Source organism: Astyanax mexicanus, chromosome 5 (assembly GCF_023375975.1).
Source record: "Astyanax mexicanus isolate ESR-SI-001 chromosome 5, AstMex3_surface, whole genome shotgun sequence".
In the NCBI taxonomy this organism is placed as follows: Eukaryota; Metazoa; Chordata; class Actinopteri; order Characiformes; family Acestrorhamphidae; genus Astyanax; species Astyanax mexicanus.
Genome location: NC_064412.1, coordinates 46,739,503 through 46,761,306, shown reverse-complemented (window position 1 = coordinate 46,761,306; position 21,804 = coordinate 46,739,503). Strand labels below are relative to the sequence as shown.

Genomic DNA, 21,804 nt, shown 5'->3' with positions numbered 1-21,804 from the left:
GAGATGATGAAAAGATGGATGGAGCCAAATACAGGTCAATCCTGGAAGAAAACCTGCTGGAGCAAAAGACTTGAGACAGGGGCGAAGGTTCACCTTCCACAGAACAACGACCTCAAACATAAAGCCAGGGCTACAATGGAACAGTTTAAAACAAAACATATTAATGTGTTAGAACGGCCAAAGTGAAAGCCAGACCTAAACCCAATCGAGAACTTGTGGCAAGATCTGAAAACTGCTGTTCACAAACGCTCTAATCTGACTAAGCTTAAGATGTTTTATGAAGAAGAATGGGGCAAAAATCTCAGTCACTAGATATGCATGTGGAGACATACCCTAAAAGACTTGCAGCTGTAATTGCAGCAAAAGGTGGTTCAAAATGTAGTCGTTGACTCAAGAATGCTTTTGCACACCGCACTTTTTCCCTTTTCAGGAAACTGTTCTGTATTTGTAATGAGGCTCTAGTTCCCTGTTGGAGCCTCTAGCCTGGATACAAGGTGAGATTAAGATGGTTGGGTAATGAGGAGTACGGGTTTGGTTGCTGGCTGATGCATGGCATAGATGGCAGATACTTTGTCGAAACAACCATCCCGCTTCTCTCAGTCCAATAAAAAAAAAGGTAAGATGTCAGTGTAAGAAAATTTGCACCAAAAGTGCACAGATTCAACCAACGCTGTAAAAACACTGTGCCACCAGAATTTCTCTAGACTTTCAGAACCACCAGGCCGGGACACGGCACGACATTCAACATTCTGAGCATGCTGTAATGCAGCAGCAAAACACAGGAAAAATCCTCACCACGTCCACAACAATCCACACTGCACGGCTACACTACAGCACAAAACCACTGATAATCAAAGGTTTGGACAACTTTTCTGTTACTGTGAATAGTAACAGTTTTATTTACATTTTTATTTTACTTTTAGCTTCTACAGTTAAAAAAGGTAAAGGGCCTGAGTCAAAAGTTTGGGGACCCTTTACGGTCAGTACTTATTTCCTCCAAAGGATGGATAAGGCTTAATAAGGCTACTGAACATAATGAACCCCTGACTGTTGTATGCTAAACCGGAAATGGCTTGTTATATTGTTACATTCTTTAACTGAATGAAAACAAAGTAATTAATACAGTGTGACACCAGTACCAGTAACAGTTATACACATATTAAGCACAATATTATGACCACATACTTGTTTCTACACCCATTATCTATTTAGCAGCTCCACTGATCATATAGGACACATTGTATTTCTATAATTAGAGACAGTATCTGTTTCTCTGTATATTTTACTCTCCTCCTTTCACCCTGTTCTTCAATACTCAGAACCCCACATGACACTATTCTCAGTACAGCAGTGACACTGCAGCACTGCTGTATCTGATCCACTCATTTCAGCACAACACACACACACAACACCTCACACACCACCACCATGATAATCAGTGTTAATCACGGCAGTGCTGAAAATAACCACCCACCACCCAAATATTAATAATAGCTGAAAAATGAACAAAGAGTGTAGAAAATAGGAGGTGGTCGTAATATTATGTTTGAAGACCCAGTCCTTTACTAGAAGACAGCGAGATGTTTGGTTGGGGTTTTGTAACTGCTGCGGTACTGAACACTTAATAGTGTGTGTGTGCTCTTTCAGCTGAACCAGACTTGTTTAAATCTGTGGCGGAGAGAACCGCCCGGGCCAGAATAGAAAACAAAAGGAAATGTTCTGAAGGACCCCAGCTACTGGCTCTATACTGTCCCGCACTTATCCCCACCCTAAGAAAACCTGAATCCCCACTGCCACTGATCTCACAGGTCATCCAAATGTAAATCAGCTTTAAAGAAATGGAGAATAACCAGCTTTCCCAGGCCTCCAATCTGGCACAATCTCAGAAATTCCCATTATCTCTTTCGGATCTCTCCCGAGACCACACACCGACCCAACATATTATTACACATTATTACAGGGTTAGGAGAGACCACACATACACGGGGGGTTGGGGTTGGATTAATACTGTAAAATTACTGTTTGAGTTGGAATAACCCGCGGAGCCGAGCTGAGCCGGACCAAGCCGAGTCGTAATCTGCTGTTATGGAGTCAGTTCTACCAGCCAGTCGTCACATTCCTCTCCTCACCAGAACAAACAGACAACACAGACAAGTATTTCAAGGACACTCCAGCATAACACTATCCTGCCTCTCCTCAAGGCCCGTCACAATAAACAAATTATTTGACCGATATTGTGTCTCAGAAACAATTACTGCCATACACATATGTACAATAAGTAAGTAAATAAGTACATGAGTACATATCACAGTATATATATTTTTTTTTTTGCAAGAAAAATGTAATGAAAAATTAAAATTCACATTGTTTTTATTGTCCATGATGTATCTATCTAATGCAGATTATACTTACTTAATATTATTTATTTTACCCCAAAGTAGATACGTCTTTTAATATTAATCAAGGGCAAGTCTTATGGAGTACGGAGCTCCTATGTTTCAATGAAAATATCCATATTCGATGACAAAGATCAATAATTTGTCAAAAATGAAAACAATACAATATATAGCTACTGTGTTTCACAAAAGTGAATACACCCCTCACATTTCTGCCGATATTTAAGTATATCTTTTCATGGGACAACACTGATAAAATGAGAGTTTGACACAATAAAAAGTAGTCCGTGTGCAGCTTATTTAACAGTGTACATTTATTTTTCCCTCAAAATAACTCAATATACAGAAATTAATGTCTAAACCACCGGCCAAAAAAGGGAGTACACCCCTTAGTGAAAGTTCCTGAAGTGTCAATATTTTGTTAAATAAGCTGCACACACACTACTTTGTGTCAAAGTGTCATTTTATCAGTGTTGTTCCAGTAAAGATATACTTAAATATCTGCAGAAATGTGAGGGGTGTACTCACTTTTGTGATACACTGTATATCAATATTTTGTCCCACCCCTAGTATCCACCAGACACAGATTATAACTGAACAATATCACTTATTTTAGTCCAATCATGGATAATTTAAGAAAATTACTAATACTGTGACATGTATTATTGACTTGTTTAATTTTTATTATTTATTGACTTGACTTATTATTGACTGGTTAAAATCTGGTTTAAAAAAAAGAAGAAACACAGGCATAAGCACTGGTTGTGAAGAAAAGTCTGCGTTTTGTAATTGCATTAGTTACCCACCGCTGACCTGCAGCCACTGAGCCTAAAAGAACATCAATACAGTGGCCAAATGACGTCACACACCTCCACAGCCGAGCAACATAGAGAGAGAAGGAGACAAAGAGAGCGAGAAAGGGAGAGAAAGGGAGAGAGAAAGAGACTTTTTGACTTTAAGTGACTTTAATCAAACATTTTTACATAAAAGCAGTGTCTACAAACGGCTCAAAAAGATAGAACCAAAGAAAAAACAAGATATAAAAACAGAAAAAACTATATATTGTTAAACAATACTCACAAATTTAGTACAATATTTTATCTGGTTCACAAATGAATCTTTCCGCTCCCACACAGCAAAAAAATAGTCCACACCATCAATGAGGGTGTAGTGAGTGAATTCTACTACCAATCTCTTCATCAGCAATCCTCTGACCATCATGACCGGATCAGTGCCTCCATGGCCCTTTTTCCTAGTGCACTAGATAGTCAATTTAGTAGCAACATACAAAAAGTTTAAAATCATCACTTTGTTCCTGTTTGCAACAGAGTATTTAGGACCATATATAAAAGAACCAACATCAAAACTACCCAAAATTCTGATCCCTCAGTTCTTTTATAAAACCAAGAGAGGACCCAGGCGTGTACACTGACAAAAACATGAGAGTTTCAGTGACCCCACAAAAAGGACAGAGATCATTAACTGACAGATCAATCTGTGCCAAGTGCATGTCAGTAGACAAGATCCCATGAACGAGTCATTTATTTCTAAAGATCACCCACTCTTTTTTCAATGTGTCTCTGACACCGCCAGCTATGTCTAGGGGAAAAGTCAGCCCAACAAACTTAGTCAATTTTGTCTCTTGCACATCTCTCACACAGCGAAAAGTCTTTTCACATGCGAGGTACAGTGCACACTTGTGGAGACCACTGAAAACATCTAAAGTTGGCAATTCCAGAGAGAGCAACATCCCCTGACCCCCCTGCCAACCCTCCTGACCCATTGCTAGTTCAGGGAAACTTCCTGTACACTGGCACTGCTCCACAGGGGTTATGTTCAGGAATTTAATCACAGAAGCAGAGAGATCAATTCTCAAACGTTCTGAGACCTGCATGGCTAGTTGTACAGACCTGATCTCTGCAAACTGCTCTGCCGACCCTCGAAGCTGGGAGATCCCTCACAGTTCCTGAAATCTGGTTCATGGATGGAAAAACAGTATTAAAAACAGCGACTCTTCGAATAGAGATGGGACCACAATATTGGTATTGTGGTCGATATTGATGTAATCAGATATTGGGTGAGCCACTATACCATATAAAGTGGTTTTATAGACTATAAAACCACAGGATCTACAAACACTAACCAGCACAAACACACCCATTTGTTTTTAATAACAGAAATAATTTACTTACAGTTACAGTTAGTATTGCCAGTTAGCTATTAGCCATCTCCATCTCCATGAATCTGCAGTCTGTTACCCTAGCAGGCATTGGGCCGACAGCTGCAATCCGGCATTTTGAATGAACAAGTATCTCAAGTGAACTACAGCCATAATCCACATCAATTTTGAGGTTGTAACAGGTTTGTAACAGGGTTGAGTAACAGAGTTGTATTAGTTGAGTAACAGGGTTATTACAGGGTTGTATCAGAGTTGTAACAGGTTGAGTAAGGGTTGTTTTAAGGTTGTGATGGAGTTGTAACAGGTTTGTAACAGGTTGAGTAACAGTGTTGTATTAGTTGAGTAACAGGGTTATTACAGGGTTGTATCAGAGTTGTAACAGGTTGAGTAACATGTTTGTTGTTGTAACATGGTTGTGTCTGGGTTGTAATGGAGTTGTAACAGGTTTGTTACAGGTTGAGTAAGGGCTGTTTTGATGTAACAGATTTGTAACAGGTTTGTAACAGGGTTGTGTCTGAGTTGCAATGAAGTTGTAACAGGTTTGTAACAGGTTGAGTAACAGTGTTGTATTAGTTGAGTAACAGGGTTATTACAGGGTTGTATCAGAGTTGTAACAGGTTGAGTAAGGGTTGTTTTAAGGTTGTGATGAAGTTGTAACAGGTTTGTAACAGGTTGAGTAACAGGTTTGTATAAGTTGATTAACAGGGTTATTACAGGGTTGTATCAGAGTTGTAACAGGTTGAGTAACATGTTTGTTGTTGTAACATGGTTGTGTCTGGGTTGTAACAGGTTTGTTACAGGTTGAGTAAGGGCTGTTTTGATGTTGTAACAGGTTTGTAACAGGTTTGTAACAGGGTTGTGTCTGAGTTGCAATGAAGTTGTAACAGGTTTGTAACAGGGTTGAGTAAGGGTTGTTTTGAGGTTGTGATGGAGTTGTAACAGGTTTGTAACAGGTTGAGTAAAGAAGTTGTATTAGTTGAGTAACAGGGTTATTACAGGGTTGTATCAGAGTTGTAACAGGTTGAGTAAGGGTTGTTTTAAGGTTGTGATGGAGTTGTAACAGGTTTGTAACAGGTTGAGTAACAGGTTTGTATAAGTTGATTAACAGGGTTATTACAGGGTTGTATCAGAGTTGTAACAGGTTGAGTAACATGTTTGTTGTTGTAACATGGTTGTGTCTGGGTTGTAATGGAGTTGTAACAGGTTTGTAACAGGTTGAGTAAGGGTTGTTTTGAGGTTGTGATGGAGTTGTAACAGGTTTGTAACAGGTTGAGTAACAGTGTTGTATTAGTTGAGTAACAGGGTTATTACAGGGTTGTATCAGAGTTGTAACAGGTTGAGTAACATGTTTGTTGTTGTAACATGGTTGTGTCTGGGTTGTAATGGAGTTGTAACAGGTTTGTTACAGGTTGAGTAAGGGCTGTTTTGATGTTGTAACAGATTTGTAACAGGTTTGTAACAGGGTTGTGTCTGAGTTGCAATGAAGTTGTAACAGGTTTGTAACAGGTTGAGTAACAGTGTTGTATTAGTTGAGTAACAGGGTTATTACAGGGTTGTATCAGAGTTGTAACAGGTTGAGTAAGGGTTGTTTTAAGGTTGTGATGAAGTTGTAACAGGTTTGTAACAGGTTGAGTAACAGGTTTGTATAAGTTGATTAACAGGGTTATTACAGGGTTGTATCAGAGTTGTAACAGGTTGAGTAACATGTTTGTTGTTGTAACATGGTTGTGTCTGGGTTGTAACAGGTTTGTTACAGGTTGAGTAAGGGCTGTTTTGATGTTGTAAAGGGTTTGTAACAGGGTTGTGTCTGAGTTGCAATGAAGTTGTAACAGGTTTGTAACAGGGTTGAGTAAGGGTTGTTTTGAGGTTGTGATGGAGTTGTAACAGGTTTGTAACAGGTTGAGTAACAGTGTTGTATTAGTTGAGTAACAGGGTTATTACAGGGTTGTATCAGAGTTGTAACAGGTTGAGTAAGGGTTGTTTTAAGGTTGTGATGAAGTTGTAACAGGTTTGTAACAGGTTGAGTAACAGGTTTGTATAAGTTGATTAACAGGGTTATTACAGGGTTGTATCAGAGTTGTAACAGGTTGAGTAACATGTTTGTTGTTGTAACATGGTTGTGTCTGGGTTGTAACAGGTTTGTTACAGGTTGAGTAAGGGCTGTTTTGATGTTGTAACAGGTTTGTAACAGGTTTGTAACAGGGTTGTGTCTGAGTTGCAATGAAGTTGTAACAGGTTTGTAACAGGGTTGAGTAAGGGTTGTTTTGAGGTTGTGATGGCGTTGTAACAGGTTTGTAACAGGTTGAGTAACAGTGTTGTATTAGTTGAGTAACAGGGTTATTACAGGGTTGTATCAGAGTTGTAACAGGTTGAGTAAGGGTTGTTTTAAGGTTGTGATGAAGTTGTAACAGGTTTGTAACAGGTTGAGTAACAGAGTTGTATTAGTTGTGTATACAGGGTTGTATCAGAGTTGTAACATGTTGAGTAAGGGTTGTTTTATGGTTGTGATGGAGTTGTAACAGGTTTGTAACAGGTTTGTAACAGGTTGAGTAACAGTGTTGTATTAGTTGAGTAACAGGGTTATTACAGGGTTGTATCAGAGTTGTAACAGGTTGAGTAACATGTTTGTTGTTGTAACATGGTTGTGTCTGGGTTGTAATGGAGTTGTAACAGGTTTGGTACAGGTTGAGTAAGGGCTGTTTTGAGGTTGTAACATGTTTGTAACAGGTTTGTAACAGGGTTGAGTAAGGGTTGTTTTGAGGTTGTGATGGAGTTGTAACATGTTTGTAACAGGTTGAGTAACAGTGTTGTATTAGTTGAGTAACAGGGTTATTACAGGGTTGTATCAGAGTTGTAACAGGTTGAGTAAGGGTTGTTTTAAGGTTGTGATGGAGTTGTAACAGGTTTGTAACAGGTTGAGTAACAGTGTTGTATTAGTTGAGTAACAGGGCTATTAGAGGGTTGTATCAGAGTTGTAACAGGTTGAGTAACAGGGTTCTGTGTGGGGAGAGATGGTGATGTGTAATAACATCACTCTGCCCTGAAGACCAGTTTGATCATAGGTGTCTGATTCCTCAGCTGTTTGTTCAGCTGAATGGTGAAAAGGCTATTTTAACTCTCTCTCCATGACAGACAATACTGCCTGTGTGTCTCTCCTGTAAAAATAGCTGCTGAGGTGACGCTGCATTACTTCATAACACACTGACGGCTGTGTCTAACTTCACACTCAGAGTCTCTCAGAGTTCAGTCTCGCACTTCACAAATACAGAGAAAAGTCTAAATACATCAAACACATCAGACAGATACAGGTTGATATACTATGATGTATTCTAATATATCCTATTATACCATGATAAACTTAAATATTGACTAATTATACCCTAAAATGCACTATATTGATAAAAGAATTGGGTTATCTGCCTTCTCATGCAACTTCATCCATTCTTGATCTATAGGGTTTAATATGATGTGGGCCAACCCTTTATAGCTACAACAGCTTTAACTCTTCTGGCAAGGCATTCCTTCCTTAGTCAAAAACTGATGTAGGAGAAGAAAATGCCAGTTAAGTTCTTCCACATCAAACTCCTTCATCCATGTCTTCATGTAACTTGCTTTGTAAACTGGTGTGCAGTCATGTTGGAACAGCAAGGGGCCTTTCCCAAATTGTGCTCACAATTTTGAGAGCATGAAACTGTCCAAAATCTCTTTGTATCCTAAAATATTAAGAGTTCCTTTCACTTAAACTAAGGAACTGAGCCCAGTTTCTTAAAAACTACCCACACCGTAATCCCCCCCAACCAAACATTACACTTGGCACAATGCAATCAGACATTTACCGTTCTCTTGGGAAATGCCAAAACCAGACTTGTCCACTGAAAAAATATTTAGCTAATCAGAAAAATAAAACAAAATAAAAAAACAGATTATAAGGTTTAAGCCCAGTCTGAAGCCAGGTGTGATAATCGCTCTGATAACCTCAGGTCCTCAGCCTGGCCCTTCTGGCCCAACACCAAACACATGAGGCCAGCACTCAATATCCTCTGCAGTTTCAGTCCAGTACAATCAATCTGATTAACCCAGTTTGATGATGAGATTTCTGGAAGCTGGTAATTACAATACTGGCTACTCGTACAGTCCATTTGTTCTACTGTGCTATCAGAACAGCCTGCATTACAGGCTTTCTCTGAAATATTAAATTATATATAATGGATTACAGCATCCTTGCACAAAACATGCTAAAATCAAACACAATTTACCGTACTTCTTATTTTATTATTTTACATAACAGTATTTAATCATATTCAGTCACAAGAGCCTTAGTGGTATCAGGGATGTCAGACTTTCTCCCATCACTTCATCCCCAACTTCTAAATTTATCACATCCAAAAGTGTTGGATGGAGCTTCATCATTTCAGAGAACACAGTTCAGCTGCTCCTCAACTCAATACTGGGGGGTTTATATCCCTCTATATCTTACACCTGGCATTAGGCATGGTGCCAACAGCTTTATCTTTATAATCTGCTCTAGAGAGTCATATAGGCATATATGGTCATATAGGTTTCCCAAACAGAGATTTGCTACTAGGTGCAGACTATATTTTGATTTAATTTAAAAAATCTAATTTAATTTAAAATGCTGTGTATTCCAAAACAAGGCTTAATCACTGCCTGGGAAATGCCCTATAGTGCTTAGAATTTTAGACTGAGCCTATAAAAATGAGATTTTCACCATTTCACATCCTACTTAGTTTGTTTGGCTGGATATACCTCATATAGGTGAATACTACAGATTTAAATTGCTAAATGTCTGCTATAGTGTGCTACATGTGTGTAGGTTATCTCTGTAGCTGACTGAGATAAAGTACTGTACACCATCTGCAAAAATCACTCAGCTTGTTACTGAAGAAGTTCAGACAGTGAAGAGCTGAGCTGTGATCTGATTCTGTGCCTGTCAGTCGTGTTAGTGGGGTGGTGCAGGAGGCTGAGGGGTACTGCAGCTGACAGTAGCTCTTTGTTATTTTACAGGCATTGTGGCAGGTCATGGGACCCAGACCCGAGTCTCATGATCGGAACAGAACCACGCTGGAGCTTCCTGAGGTAATGCATGATGGGACACCGACATCCTGCTTCAGACACTGTTACTGCTTTTGCTTCACTCTGCCCTCCAACTTATCCAGAACCAATCCTGAACTTGCCCAGAACTGATCCAGAACTATACTTAATGTTTATTCATTATTTTATTAGCTCTCAATGAAAATACAAATGAGCTAGTGTTTCTACTGTTTGTATCAATCAATCAATCCACCAACATGTTCTTTTATCTGTTTAGGTGTTTAGGAGGCATGGCTTTAGAAACTGTTTAAAAGTAAGGTGCCAGGCTTTTTTTTAACTAGCTTACACATCCTGGTCTCTAGAAAAAAATTCCTACTCCAGCGTTAACCTACAATGTAGAAATGACTAAAATAAAGACAAAGTCACAGCATTAGCAGCCTCTTTCAACAAAGATTAAAATGTAGAACTCAGTTTTAGCGGGACAGTTTACTGACAATTGGTGTGCAAAACAACTCATATTTGTTGGCGCTGATTTCCTAAATAAGACAAGGGCACACTAGCAGGGCTAGCAGGAACTTCAAGCTACACCAGACTGCTCTTTTACTTTTTTTACTTTACTTTCACTTCAGATACGCTGTAGCAGCAACAGCAAACGCGCTTTTCAGCACGCTTTTTCGGACAAGGTTGGGCGATTCTCACTTGAGCGGGGCGTGGCAAACCCCCTCTTTCACACTTTCTCTGTTTGCGGACCTCGGGAGCGTTACTCACGGCTTTAAAAGACAGTCTGGTGGCGCTGATTTCCTAAATAAGACAAGGGCACACTAGCAGGGCTAGCAGGAACTTCAAGCTACACCAGACTGCTCTTTTACTTTTTTTACTTTACTTTCACTTCAGATACGCTGTAGCAGCAACAGCAAACGTGCTTTTCAGCGCGCTTTTTCTGACAAGGTTGGGCGATTCTCACTTGAGCGGGGCGTGGCAAACCCCCTCTTTCACACTTTCTCTGTTTGCGGACCTCGGGAGCGTTACTCACGGCTTTAAAAGACAGTCTGGTGGCGCTGATTTCCTATATCGCCCGCAGCTGTGCGCAATCTAGAATCCTATTTCGTCACTCACACTCGCCGAGGCGTCAGCTGTTGTGTGAAGACCAACGCGGGTAAAGACCAACGCGGGTAAAGACCAATGCGGGTAAAGACCAACGCGGGTAAAGACCTGCGAGTCTACCTGCGCGAGTCCACCGAGCAAGGACACTGACAAGGCCCGTCCTACTGCCTCACAAAATGTGCTCCCAATACATCTCAGTTATTTCCGGCACGCACAGAAGGCGTAAAAACACAAACAGGCGCCAGGATCATACTAACCTGCGTCCACTAAAACAAACCACGCCCACTACTACCTCATTCTCTGTTGGGCTATGGAACTGCCAGTCGGCTGTTAATAAAGCAGACTTTATCGCCTCTTATGAGAATCATCAGTCATTACAACTGCTGGCACTGACTGAAACTTGGATCAAACCTGAAAATACTGCTGCTCCGGCGGCTCTTTCCAATTATTATTCCTTCTCCCACACTTCTCGTCTCTCTGGACGAGGAGGTGGAACGGGCCTATTAATCGCTAATGGCTTAAAACATACTCCACTATTACCGGCAAACACATTGAATACATTTGAGTATCATGCCACACTGGTTAATACTCCAGCAAAACTTGCCATTATTGTTCTCTACCGTCCTCCTGGACAAATGGGCGAATTCACGCATGAACTTGACATGCTACTGTCTTCTATCCCTGAGCAAGATTGTCCCATGCTCATCCTAGGGGATATGAACATCCACCATGACAGTACCAGCTTCACAGACTTCCTATCCCTCATGCAGTCTTTCGAACTGGAGCAGGTCCCCAGCCCTCCAACACAATAAATTCTGCTCTCTCACAGACTCCCGGAAACTATTTGCTACATTTAAATCACTACTCAACCCTCCGCCTCCTCCTCCGGCTACATGCCTTATGGCTGAAACACTTGCCTCATTCTTTACTGGCAAAGTGGCGGCCATCAGCAACCAGTTTACTGATGCACAATGTAGCAGGCCTACTACATCCTCTACTGCCCGGTGTCCCTCCACCGAAGGCGTTGCTTTCTCCTCGTTCACTCCTCTCACTGAGAACGAGACACTGGCTCTCCTAACGCGTAGCGGTCCTACTACGTGTCCGCTTGACCCAATTCCTTCAAACCTACTGCAAACTATCGCACCTGCAATCATTCCGGCTATCACTCACACGATCAATGCCTCTTTAACTTCTGGTGTGTTCCCGACTGCTTTCAAACAAGCACACGTGACACCACTGCTTAAAAAGCCTTCTCTCAACCCCGCCTAGGTTGACAACTACAGACCGGTCTCACTGCTACCCTTTCTCACTAAAACACTAGAAAGAGCAGTTCTAAATCAGGTCTCTGGCTTCCTCTCCCAGAATGACCTTCTGGACCAGAACCAATCTGGGTTCAAAAAAGGACACTCTACCGAGACGGCTCTGTTGTCTGTGACTGAAGCGTTGAAAACTGCCAGAGCTGCAGGTCAGTCCTCAGTGCTCATTCTGCTGGACCTCTCGGCCGCATTTGACACAGTCAACCATGACTTCCTCCTAACTATACTCTCAAACATGGGGATCGCAGATAATGTGCTGTCATGGTTCAGATCATACCTCACTGGGCGCTCGTTCAAGGTGTCGTGGCAAGGACAGCTGTCCTCAGCCCGCTCCTTATCCACTGGGGTTCCCCAAGGTTCGGTACTGGGACCCCTTCTCTTCTCCATATACACCACCTCTCTTGGTCAGGTTATCCGCTCACACGGATTTTCCTACCATTGCTTTGCTGATGACACCCAGCTATACCTGTCGTTCTCACCTGAAGATCACTCAATCTCTGCACGGATTTCGCAGTGTCTCTCTGACATATCCTCATGGATGAGGGAGCATCACCTTCAATTAAATCTCTCAAAGACTGAACTTCTGGTTATACCAGCAAAACCATCTTTTCAACACAAATTCTCTATAAGTATCGACTCTCTCTCTCTCTCTCACCGACAAAGGTTGCTAGGAACCTGGGTGTTCTGGTTGATGACCAACTCTCCTTCACGCACCATGTGGCCTCAGTTTCTCGGTCCTGCCGCTTTGCGCTCTATAACATCCGAAAAATTAGACCGTTCCTGACGCAACAGGACACCCAACTCCTGGTGCAAGCGGTCGTCATCTCACGCCTCGACTACTGCAATGCCCTGCTAACTGGCCTCCCGGCCTGTGTAGTAAAACCACTCCAGATGATCCAGAACGCAGCAGCACGTCTGGTCTTCAACCAGCCAAAACGGGCACATGTCACCCCGCTGCTCATTGAGCTCTATTGGCTACCAGTTGATGCTCGCATCAAATTCAAAACTCTTACAATCTCCTACAAGGTGATGTCAGAACAGGCTCCTTCCTACCTGCACTCGCTCCTGAAGGCTTACGCTACCTCCCGGCCGCTGCGCTCCTCCAGTGAACGTCGCCTCGCTTTGCCAAACATTCACACAAAGCAATCCAGACTGTTCTCATACAGAGTTCCCCAATGGTGGAACAAACTACCCTCCACTACCAGATCAGGAGAATCTCTCGCTATCTTTAAGAAACTCCTGAAGACAGAGCTCTTCAAAGAGCACTTACTCTCTTAATACCTCTAACACACTAACTACTTCTAACCTCATTTCCTTCTTCCTCTCCTTCACTCCTCTATCCTATTATTCCCCTTTGTCCTCCTTTTATCCCTATCCAAAGATGTTTTTCCTTTAAACTTTTTTTACATTGTACTTGACTATTGTAAGTCGCTTTGGACAAAAGCGTCTGCCAAATGTAATGTAATGTAATGTAATGTAATATTTTTTTAGTTATCAAAGAGACACATCAATCTACTGTACTGCTCCCAAACCAGCTGGTGTGAAAGGGGTCGTGAACCACAGCTAACCACGCTAGCTCTTTTGCCTTTTAGAGGTGAGTATATCAGACTGTAGTCTGCGTGTTTCCCGTGTTAAAACAAGCTATGTAGGACAAACCACTAGCTAACATCACCCTGGCTTACCAGAACACTCAGGGTTCCTCAGTGAAGCGCTGTCGGATGGCATTTGCCGCTAACCGCTAATGATTAGCCGCTAATACCAATGCTCCAGTCTTGGTGCTGGATAAATTCGGGAATCTAAGCATACTGTAAATAAAGCTTTTAGCTTCATTTAGCTTTTACTTACCTCAGTTAGCGGTTAGTGGTTAAGTGCACTCGGTCACTAAACTGCAGTGTGAAACCAAACTTAACCGGACTAAATGTACAGAACACAACGGAACACATATCAGCACTGATCTGGACTGTTTCTTCAGTGATTGTTTAATCAAAGCCAGATACAGTACTTCACACCTGCAGATCAGTATCTACAGTAGAGCAGTCACACTGTCCTGTCTCAGGATAAGGGCTACAGGTCTGATACCCTGTTGCTGTGTTTTCACACCTGCAGCTGAAAGCTGGTCCGGTAACTGAGCTGAGACCTGCTGAACCCGGCCAACTGATCCAGCAGATCCGTCAGCACCATGCATTATTCATCATCTCCGGCAACATAACACTTTAACTACAGCTGAAAGAGCCCGACCCGGGGGAGTTCTCCAGCAATAACCGCCCCGGTTCTGGTCTCCACACACGACCCTGTCACAGGCCCTGCTCCTACGGGACTAATCTGCAACTGTATTACAACTTTGTAAAGGAGAGACAGAGGGTGTCGGAGGGGAGGGTGGGACATTGTTAGAGGGTCCGTCTGCAGAACTTGTGCATGTACAGAACCCTGTACTTGACACCAGCAGACCAGAACCTGCGCAGACATTGTGTTTAAAGGTTACTGAGCAATTGTTACTAATAAAGCACAGGAAGACTTACACAATAAAAAACAACGTCAAAAACAGTTTGTACTTTATAGCACAGATCACAGCACAGACTCCTCTTACACACTTTAACATCTAATCTCCACAAACACACTGAAGGTACACATCTCACACTGCAAACCTGTATTCAGCATGTACTTTACCATATTTGCTCATATTAAGTGTGGAATTACGCAACACTCTGTGCCAAAATTAATTTTTTTATTTAATTACTGTAATTACTGACATTTTAGACGTTTTGCTTCAAAACCTGTCAGATGTTGTGTTGTGTTTTTTTAAGTGTAATAATAACCATTTCTTTCAACAGTGTATTGTCCCAGAAATAAGTGAAATAACAGGTCTAACTGAGTATACAGTGGTATGAAAAAGTGTTCGCCCCCTTCCTGATTTTCAAAATTTTTGCATGTTTGTCACACTTAAATGTTTCAGAATATTAAAACAATATAAATATTAGTCAAAGACAATGCAGGTAAATGCAAAATGCTATTTTTCATGAAGGTGTTTATTATTAAGGAAGAAAAAAAAATCCAAACCTACATGGCCTTGTGTGAAAAAGTGATTGCCCCCTTGCTAAAACATACCGTCACTGTGGTTTCTGACACCTGAGTACTCTGTCTCTAGCCACACCCAGGCCTGATTATATCCACACCGGTTCTTAATCAAGAAATCACTTAAATAGGACCTGACTGGCAAAGTGAAGTCCATCAAAAGATCCTTAAAAGCTGCACATCATGCCGAGATCCAAAGAAATCCATCACAGTCTTTTCTTTTTATTGACCAGTGTCTTTCTCTTAAACTGCACACTCTTCTTGCATCGGGGCCTCCCGCTCCTTTTTCTGTCCTTGTTAGAGCAAGTTTGTGTCACTCTTCGAAGTGAGTAGTTAACAGCATTGTAAGATATTTTCAGTTTCTTGGCAATATCTCACATTGAGTAGCCTTCCTTTCCTAACACAGCAGTGGACTGACGGGTCTCTAAAGAAAGTTGTTTCTTTCTGGCCATATTGAGCCTGTAAGCAAGCCAACAACTTGCTGATGCTTCAAATGCTAAACTAACCTAGAATGTTGTGCTCCCTTTTGTGCTCACTCATTAGTATAATGTTTTTCAGCTGTGCATCACAATTGAGCAAGGGTGTCCTAACAACCAATTAGCCTAATAACATCCTTAACTTGGATTGGTGGCCATACCAGGAGATTTAGACAGAGGACTGAGAATTGCTGATAATAAGACTATATGCAAAATAAGTAGGTTTTATTTTAAACATTTTTATTATTTGAAAATCATCTGATACACCTAAATTAACTGTGAAATGGACAATAATTTAAGTGTATTAAAAAGAAGGAAATTTGCAAGTGATCCTAAACTTTTGAGCGGTAGTGTATGTCATTGCTCAGGTGTTACTAAGCAGTTACTTGGTAAATAGGCTGTTTCTAAGGTATTGCTAATCAGTGCACAAGATGTTGCCAGGCTGTTGCTAATATGCTGCTAGGTACAGCTGTTGTTTGCTAAGGTGTTGCAGGGTGGCTGCTATGGGGAAGTGTTGGTTGCACAGGTGTCAATCTGTGGTTGCCATGGTGTACCAAGTGGTTGTTACAGTAGGTGTTGCAAAATAAATGAACCTTGATTGCATGCAGTCTGGCGATGTCGGCTGACACTGGGATTTGGTAGGTAGAAAGTGAATAGCTTTTCATGTAAAGAAAGTAGATAGTTTAGTAAAGTACTAACAGTAACCATTCTATTTATTTATTGCAGTTTCTCAAAGTAATACAGCGCTACACTCTGTCACCCAAATTTGTTTTTTAAATAATTTTAGTAATTTAGTTTTAAGCCTTGTAAATACATTTACTACAAAAAATCTAGGTAACATATAACAAAAGATATACAACTAGGAAACACACTTACAAACTATTCATTCAGTCCAGATCATGAGCTCCATCAGAAGATAATGTTACCCAGTAAGATTATACCTCTAGCTGCGCTTTTAGCAGAACAGGAAACAGACCACTGATCCGCCCCAGCTACCATTACTACAGCCTAAACAATCACTGCATTCACTGGAACACAGAAACTACCAACAGTTCATTAATACATTTAATAAATGGTGCATTTCTCCTCTAATGATCAATGTCCATAGTTGGACAGCAATAAAGTATTTTGCTTGTTTAAAGTGTTTGCCCCTTTAATATTTTTTTTTTATGTTTTTGCATGTTTGTCACTCTTAAATGTTTCAGATCATCAAACAAATTACAGTTTTTGTTAAAGACAAATGCAGCTTTTAAATGAAGGTTTTTAATATTAAGGGATAAAAAAATCAAAATCCATGTGGCCTTGTGTGAAAAAGTGCTCTTGCCCCTCCAGTTAAAGTATAATTTAATTATGGTTTATCACAGTTAAATTTCTGTAGCCACACCCAGGCCTGATTACTGCCACACCTGTTCTTAATCAAGAAATCACTTAAATAGGACCTGCCTGACAAAGTGAAGTAGACTAAATGATATTAAAAGGTTACACATCATGTCGAGATCCAAAGAAATTCAGGAACAATTGAGAAAGAAAGGTCATTGAGATCAGTCAGTCTAGAAAGGGTTATAAAGCCATTTCTAAAGTTTTGGGATTCCAGTGAACCACAGCGAGAGCTATTGTCCACAAATAGCGAAGACATGGAAAAGTGGTGAACCTTTCTAGGAGTGGCCGGCCGCCCAAAATTACCGCAAGAGCGCAGCGACGACTCATATAAGAGTCTGGTCCTATTAAGATGCTGCGGCATGACCTTAAAATGGCCGTTCATGCTCCAAAACCCTCCAGTGTGGCAGAATTACAACAATTGTATAAAAAAGAGTGGAACAAAATCCCTTTACAACGCTGTAAAAGACTCATTGCAAGTTATTACAAACGCTTGATTGCAGTTGTTGCTGCTGAGGGCCGACCAGTTTTAGAGACAAACACACGGGACCATGAAGGCTTGTTTTCTTTTAATAATAAAAACCTTCATTTAAAAACTGCATTTTGTTTTTACTTGTGTTGTCTTTGACTAATATTTAAAATAGTTTGATGACCTAAAAAAAATCAAGCGTGACAAACATGCAAAAAAATAAATAAATAAATAAATCACGAAGGGGGCAAAACGATTTCACACACATGGTGTGTACAGAAATACTAAAGGGTTTCTAGCATTTTGGGCAAGCTTTTACTTTAACCTCACACTCACTGCATGTTTCAAACACTGTCAGTCTCACTCACATCATATTTAAAGTGTATAATGTTAATGTGTATGACTTCAATAAATAAGAGAAACTAAATCTGAGTGCAGATTTTTTCTCGGCACAACCACAACAATTCCTTTAGTGGAAAATAGGACTTCGGTTCTGCCGGTTTGGCCAGTTTTTTTCTTTGCTGTGCTGTTATGATGGACAGTGGTATTTAACCACTACAGCATGTCGCTGGCAGACTGCCAGGAATCAGTGGTAGATCCCTGACTCAGTCGGACACAGACCGCAAACACATAAAGCTGATGGAAGTAATTGGATGAAGTTATTTGGCAGGAGCAGCGCTTCAGCATCAGTATGATAAAACAGGATAATGTGATAATGTGACGATTAGAGGATGATCCTCATTATCCACATTACTCTTGGCAGTGAGACATTTCCAATTCTGACATGGAACTATTTCTTAACATGGACACGAAACAGTTATAATTAACAGACCAGTTTAGTAGGTCAGCAGTTAAACCGATAGTGGTTCTGCATTGGACTTGGAGGAAAAGTAACAAAAACTATGAAAAATCTCACTAATCCCTGCTCATCTCGTGAATTAACTGATACGTGCCAGATGTGCATTAAATTCTCAAGTTAACAGCATGAGAGACCTTTTATTAGAACAGAAACAACACAGTATTACTTTGTCACATATCTACCTTATTTTCCATGACAACAAGATGACGGCCATGTTTGTTTTCTTTGTGTAGAACATCCAGTGCAACAATGGATCCTCTGATATAGATTACACCCACAGGGATGATAAAAGTTTAAAATGAGTAGTATAATATACCCAGTTAGTGTGTGTTTCCAGTAAATGAAAGAAGGTCTTTTCACACAACACAAAAAGAGTGTTACTAACAAACCAGAATAAGATCAGAGAGTTACAAACACAACATAGCTAATATAGTGTAATAGCCAACAAGAGAGTAAGTAGGTCATGCTGTTTCTCTCTGGGTGGGTGTAATAAGTGGCGCTCTCTTCTCATCACTTTGTGATGCTGGTCGGTACAGACCGGTTAGTTGCTGTATCAAAGCTGGGAATCTGGCACTTTGCTCCGAGTGCGTGTGATGCTGCCTGGTGACCCTGTGATTGGTGGCAGTCAGAAAAGGAGAGTCTGACTTCACATGTATTGGAGGAGGCGTGCCCTTGTCCTCACACTCCTAGTGTCAATTAAATCGCAGTGATGGGGAAGTACTAACAAGTGGTTTGGTTATCTGGTTTTCCAAATAAATAAAAAATATATAAAAGAAAGTGAGTGGGCAGGTCAGCCTGTGGATTGTAGAAACAAATGGTTTTTATAGCTTATAGAAATTGCTCTAGTTAAACAGTGTCCTCTGAGATCAGCTTTGTTCTAAGAAAGAATTAACTGCAGAACACCCTGCAGAACTCTGCGGGTTAATGGAGTGTTCGGATCATCACATGGCGCCAGACTGTCAGAGTGTCAGTAACTCCAAGGAACAAGGAGCACGAGCAGGGTAGGCTGTTGTAGGTTGGTGTGAGGACACAGGTAAGGTGTGGTTGGTGAAGCTGGAGCACTGCCCACATTCTCACATTAATCTCCGCCCAGAGTTCCCATCTCATATAACCCAGTCAGCCCAGATCAGCTAACCTTACAATCTGGATCAATACCAGCAATATCTAACCTGAACTGTATAGTCTGCCATGATCTGGAGGTTAGAAGCTTTAGGCTTCTGTAAATAAATCAGTGTGTATACTGTGATTCAGTTATCACTAACAGATAAAAAAGTGTTACTAAACTATCGCTGGGGTTGTACCATTAAGAGTAAACTACTTTTTAAAAGAAACTGCTTTACAATCCTAACACTATAAAAAAACTAAAACCAGATTATTCATTGTTCAGTACAAATTATTCTGTCTATTCTGGATTTTTTTGTTTTGACAAATACTTTTAGTTGCAAGTTAGTCAATGTATCCTTAAAAAAAGCTAAAGCATTTATATTTTGCTGTTTCTCACTTTTTGACAACATTTGACAACTATCCCTAAATTTGTTTCCAAAATGTGTGTGTTAAATGAATGAAGTTCAACTTATATAGTGCCTTTCTAGACACCCAAGGACACTTTACAATTTTACACATTTTACACACAAGCACATTACATCCACACACCGATGAGAAGCGGCAGCCAATAGCGCACAGCGTACTCTCAACTGGAAACGACCGTCCACCTGGAGGACTGCATCAGGCACTACAACATTTACCCAATCCATATCTGGGCACATATCTTTACACACATTTACACACACACACAAACATACATACCACACACTTACACACACCGGATCAATTTAGAGTATTCAATTTTTCTGGGCAATTTAGAGTATCCAATTTACCTGATCTCCATGTTTTTGGACTGTGGGAGGAAACCGGAGTCCCCGTAGGAAACCCAGGCAGACACAGGGAGAACATGGAAACTCCACCCAGACAGGGACTTGAACCCAAGACCCCAGTGCTGGGAGGCAAACGTGCTAACCACTAAGCCACTGTGCCTGTGTAAATGTGTGTGATAAATGAACTGAAAATGAACTGACCCCTGAGTGCATTAGTAAAACAAACATTGAAACTTAGCTAAATTCAGTCACTAAAATAGAAAAAAACATTACAATTATGCTGTGAAAAAAAGCTGCGCTGGATTTAAAAGCTTTGGAGCTGAAATGAAAGAAAAACATTTTCTCCTTCACACTGAGATTCAACGTAACTCACCATAACTTAGCCTTATCCCTGTTTTTATTAACTGTCCCTAATCTTCTGTCCCAGTGAAACATATCTCTCCCAAAAACCCACATAACCTGATCCACATTATCATCTGGTTACGCTGCAGACTTCATCCTCCTTCATTCAGTAGATCAGAATCTCCATCAGCCTCAATCAGCCCAGCACTGTTCCCTGCCAGAGGCTCTACAGTCATCTGGTACTGATAAAACAACAGGTAGGGCTGAAACTGCTGTATATTAGATTTGGCTGCTAAAACACTCAATGACTTTTATATCCAATATTGTATCATTGGATTGAGAGAAGCAGGAAGGTCCACTATCTAGGCCATCTATCTTCCAGACACGGTCACCTTCAATTGCAGTGATGTTGTGACCAAGAAACCTGGACTGGTACAGACTGGAACATTATCGTCTTTAGGGATGAATCCACAACAGTCGGGTTCAAGTACAGACACCACACACTGCTGGTGTGATTGATGAACTGAGGAACATCTCACACGACAGTCGGTCAACTTTAGGAGTGATACGAGGGACACTAACAGCTCAGTGATATATGCTATATGCTCATGGCAGAACACCCAATCGACATTTTTTCAGCAGGATAATGCTCACGAACACACACAGCAAGAGTTTCCCGGAAATGTCTCCACCAGATTACAAGACTTCCTCGTCCTGTTCGGTCTTGAGATTTATCACCAATCCAGTATTTATGGGAGCAGCTGGGACTCAGCTTCAGTAACCTATGAGTGTAGAGCACTATCTACAGGCCCAGCTGTAGCAACATCTGTGGATAAGGAGGGTAATAAGACTAGAATGGGCTAGGTAATAAATAAAATGAACCAAAGCAAAATAATAAATTAGCTTATGAATGAATAGTATATTTATTTAACCCTCTAAAGCATGGTGTTCCCCTTAGGCAACAAACCATTTTTTGTTTATTAAGCTTGTCCTTTTTTAATATGATTTCACAAGACCAGTCTCTGTTCAATAAAAGTTGTTTGGATATTACACCTGGGGGTGTAAGTAAGTAAGTAAGTAAGTAAGTAAAATGTATTTATAGAGCACATTTAAAACCAAAGTGTTGTACAGTTACAATAATAAATAAAAATACATAATAAAAACACAAAACAATAAGTAGCTAAAAAGCTATAAACTATAAAAATAAGTTTTCAGGCTTGTTTTGAAAACTGAAACTGAGGGGGCGGACCTAATGTCCAATTGTAAGCTATTCAAAAGTCGCGGTGCT

The 21,804-nt window shown here is 40.7% G+C and overlaps 1 protein-coding gene and 2 long non-coding RNA genes across 7 annotated transcripts in view; 2 read left to right on the top strand and 1 right to left on the bottom strand.

Moving 5' to 3' along the window:
- The window catches only part of nme7 (NME/NM23 family member 7), a 68,420-nt gene that overhangs the window by 3,410 nt on the left and 43,206 nt on the right, over positions 1-21,804 (bottom strand). For 2 of the 5 annotated variants that reach the window (XM_049479565.1, XM_049479566.1), the window contains exons 12-13: positions 4,307-4,369; positions 3,447-3,656 (exon numbers count right to left, since the gene is read on the bottom strand). The exons of 2 other annotated variants lie outside the window; for them this stretch is intronic. In XM_049479565.1, coding sequence (XP_049335522.1) covers positions 3,462-3,656; positions 4,307-4,369 — 258 coding nt within the window. In that variant the 3' untranslated portion in view covers positions 3,447-3,461. Of the gene's footprint in view, positions 1-3,446; positions 3,657-4,306; positions 4,370-21,804 lie in introns of those variants that run through there. One more of the 5 variants, XM_049479567.1, reaches the window with a different exon arrangement.
- On the top strand, positions 5,110-7,546 carry LOC125802228 (uncharacterized). The gene is made up of 4 exons (XR_007439245.1): positions 5,110-5,192; positions 5,314-5,418; positions 6,778-6,844; positions 7,458-7,546. It is a non-coding gene; the product is annotated as an uncharacterized LOC125802228 (long non-coding RNA).
- Positions 5,445-6,709, top strand: LOC125802227 (uncharacterized). The gene is made up of 4 exons (XR_007439244.1): positions 5,445-5,528; positions 6,082-6,170; positions 6,442-6,540; positions 6,662-6,709. It is a non-coding gene; the product is annotated as an uncharacterized LOC125802227 (long non-coding RNA).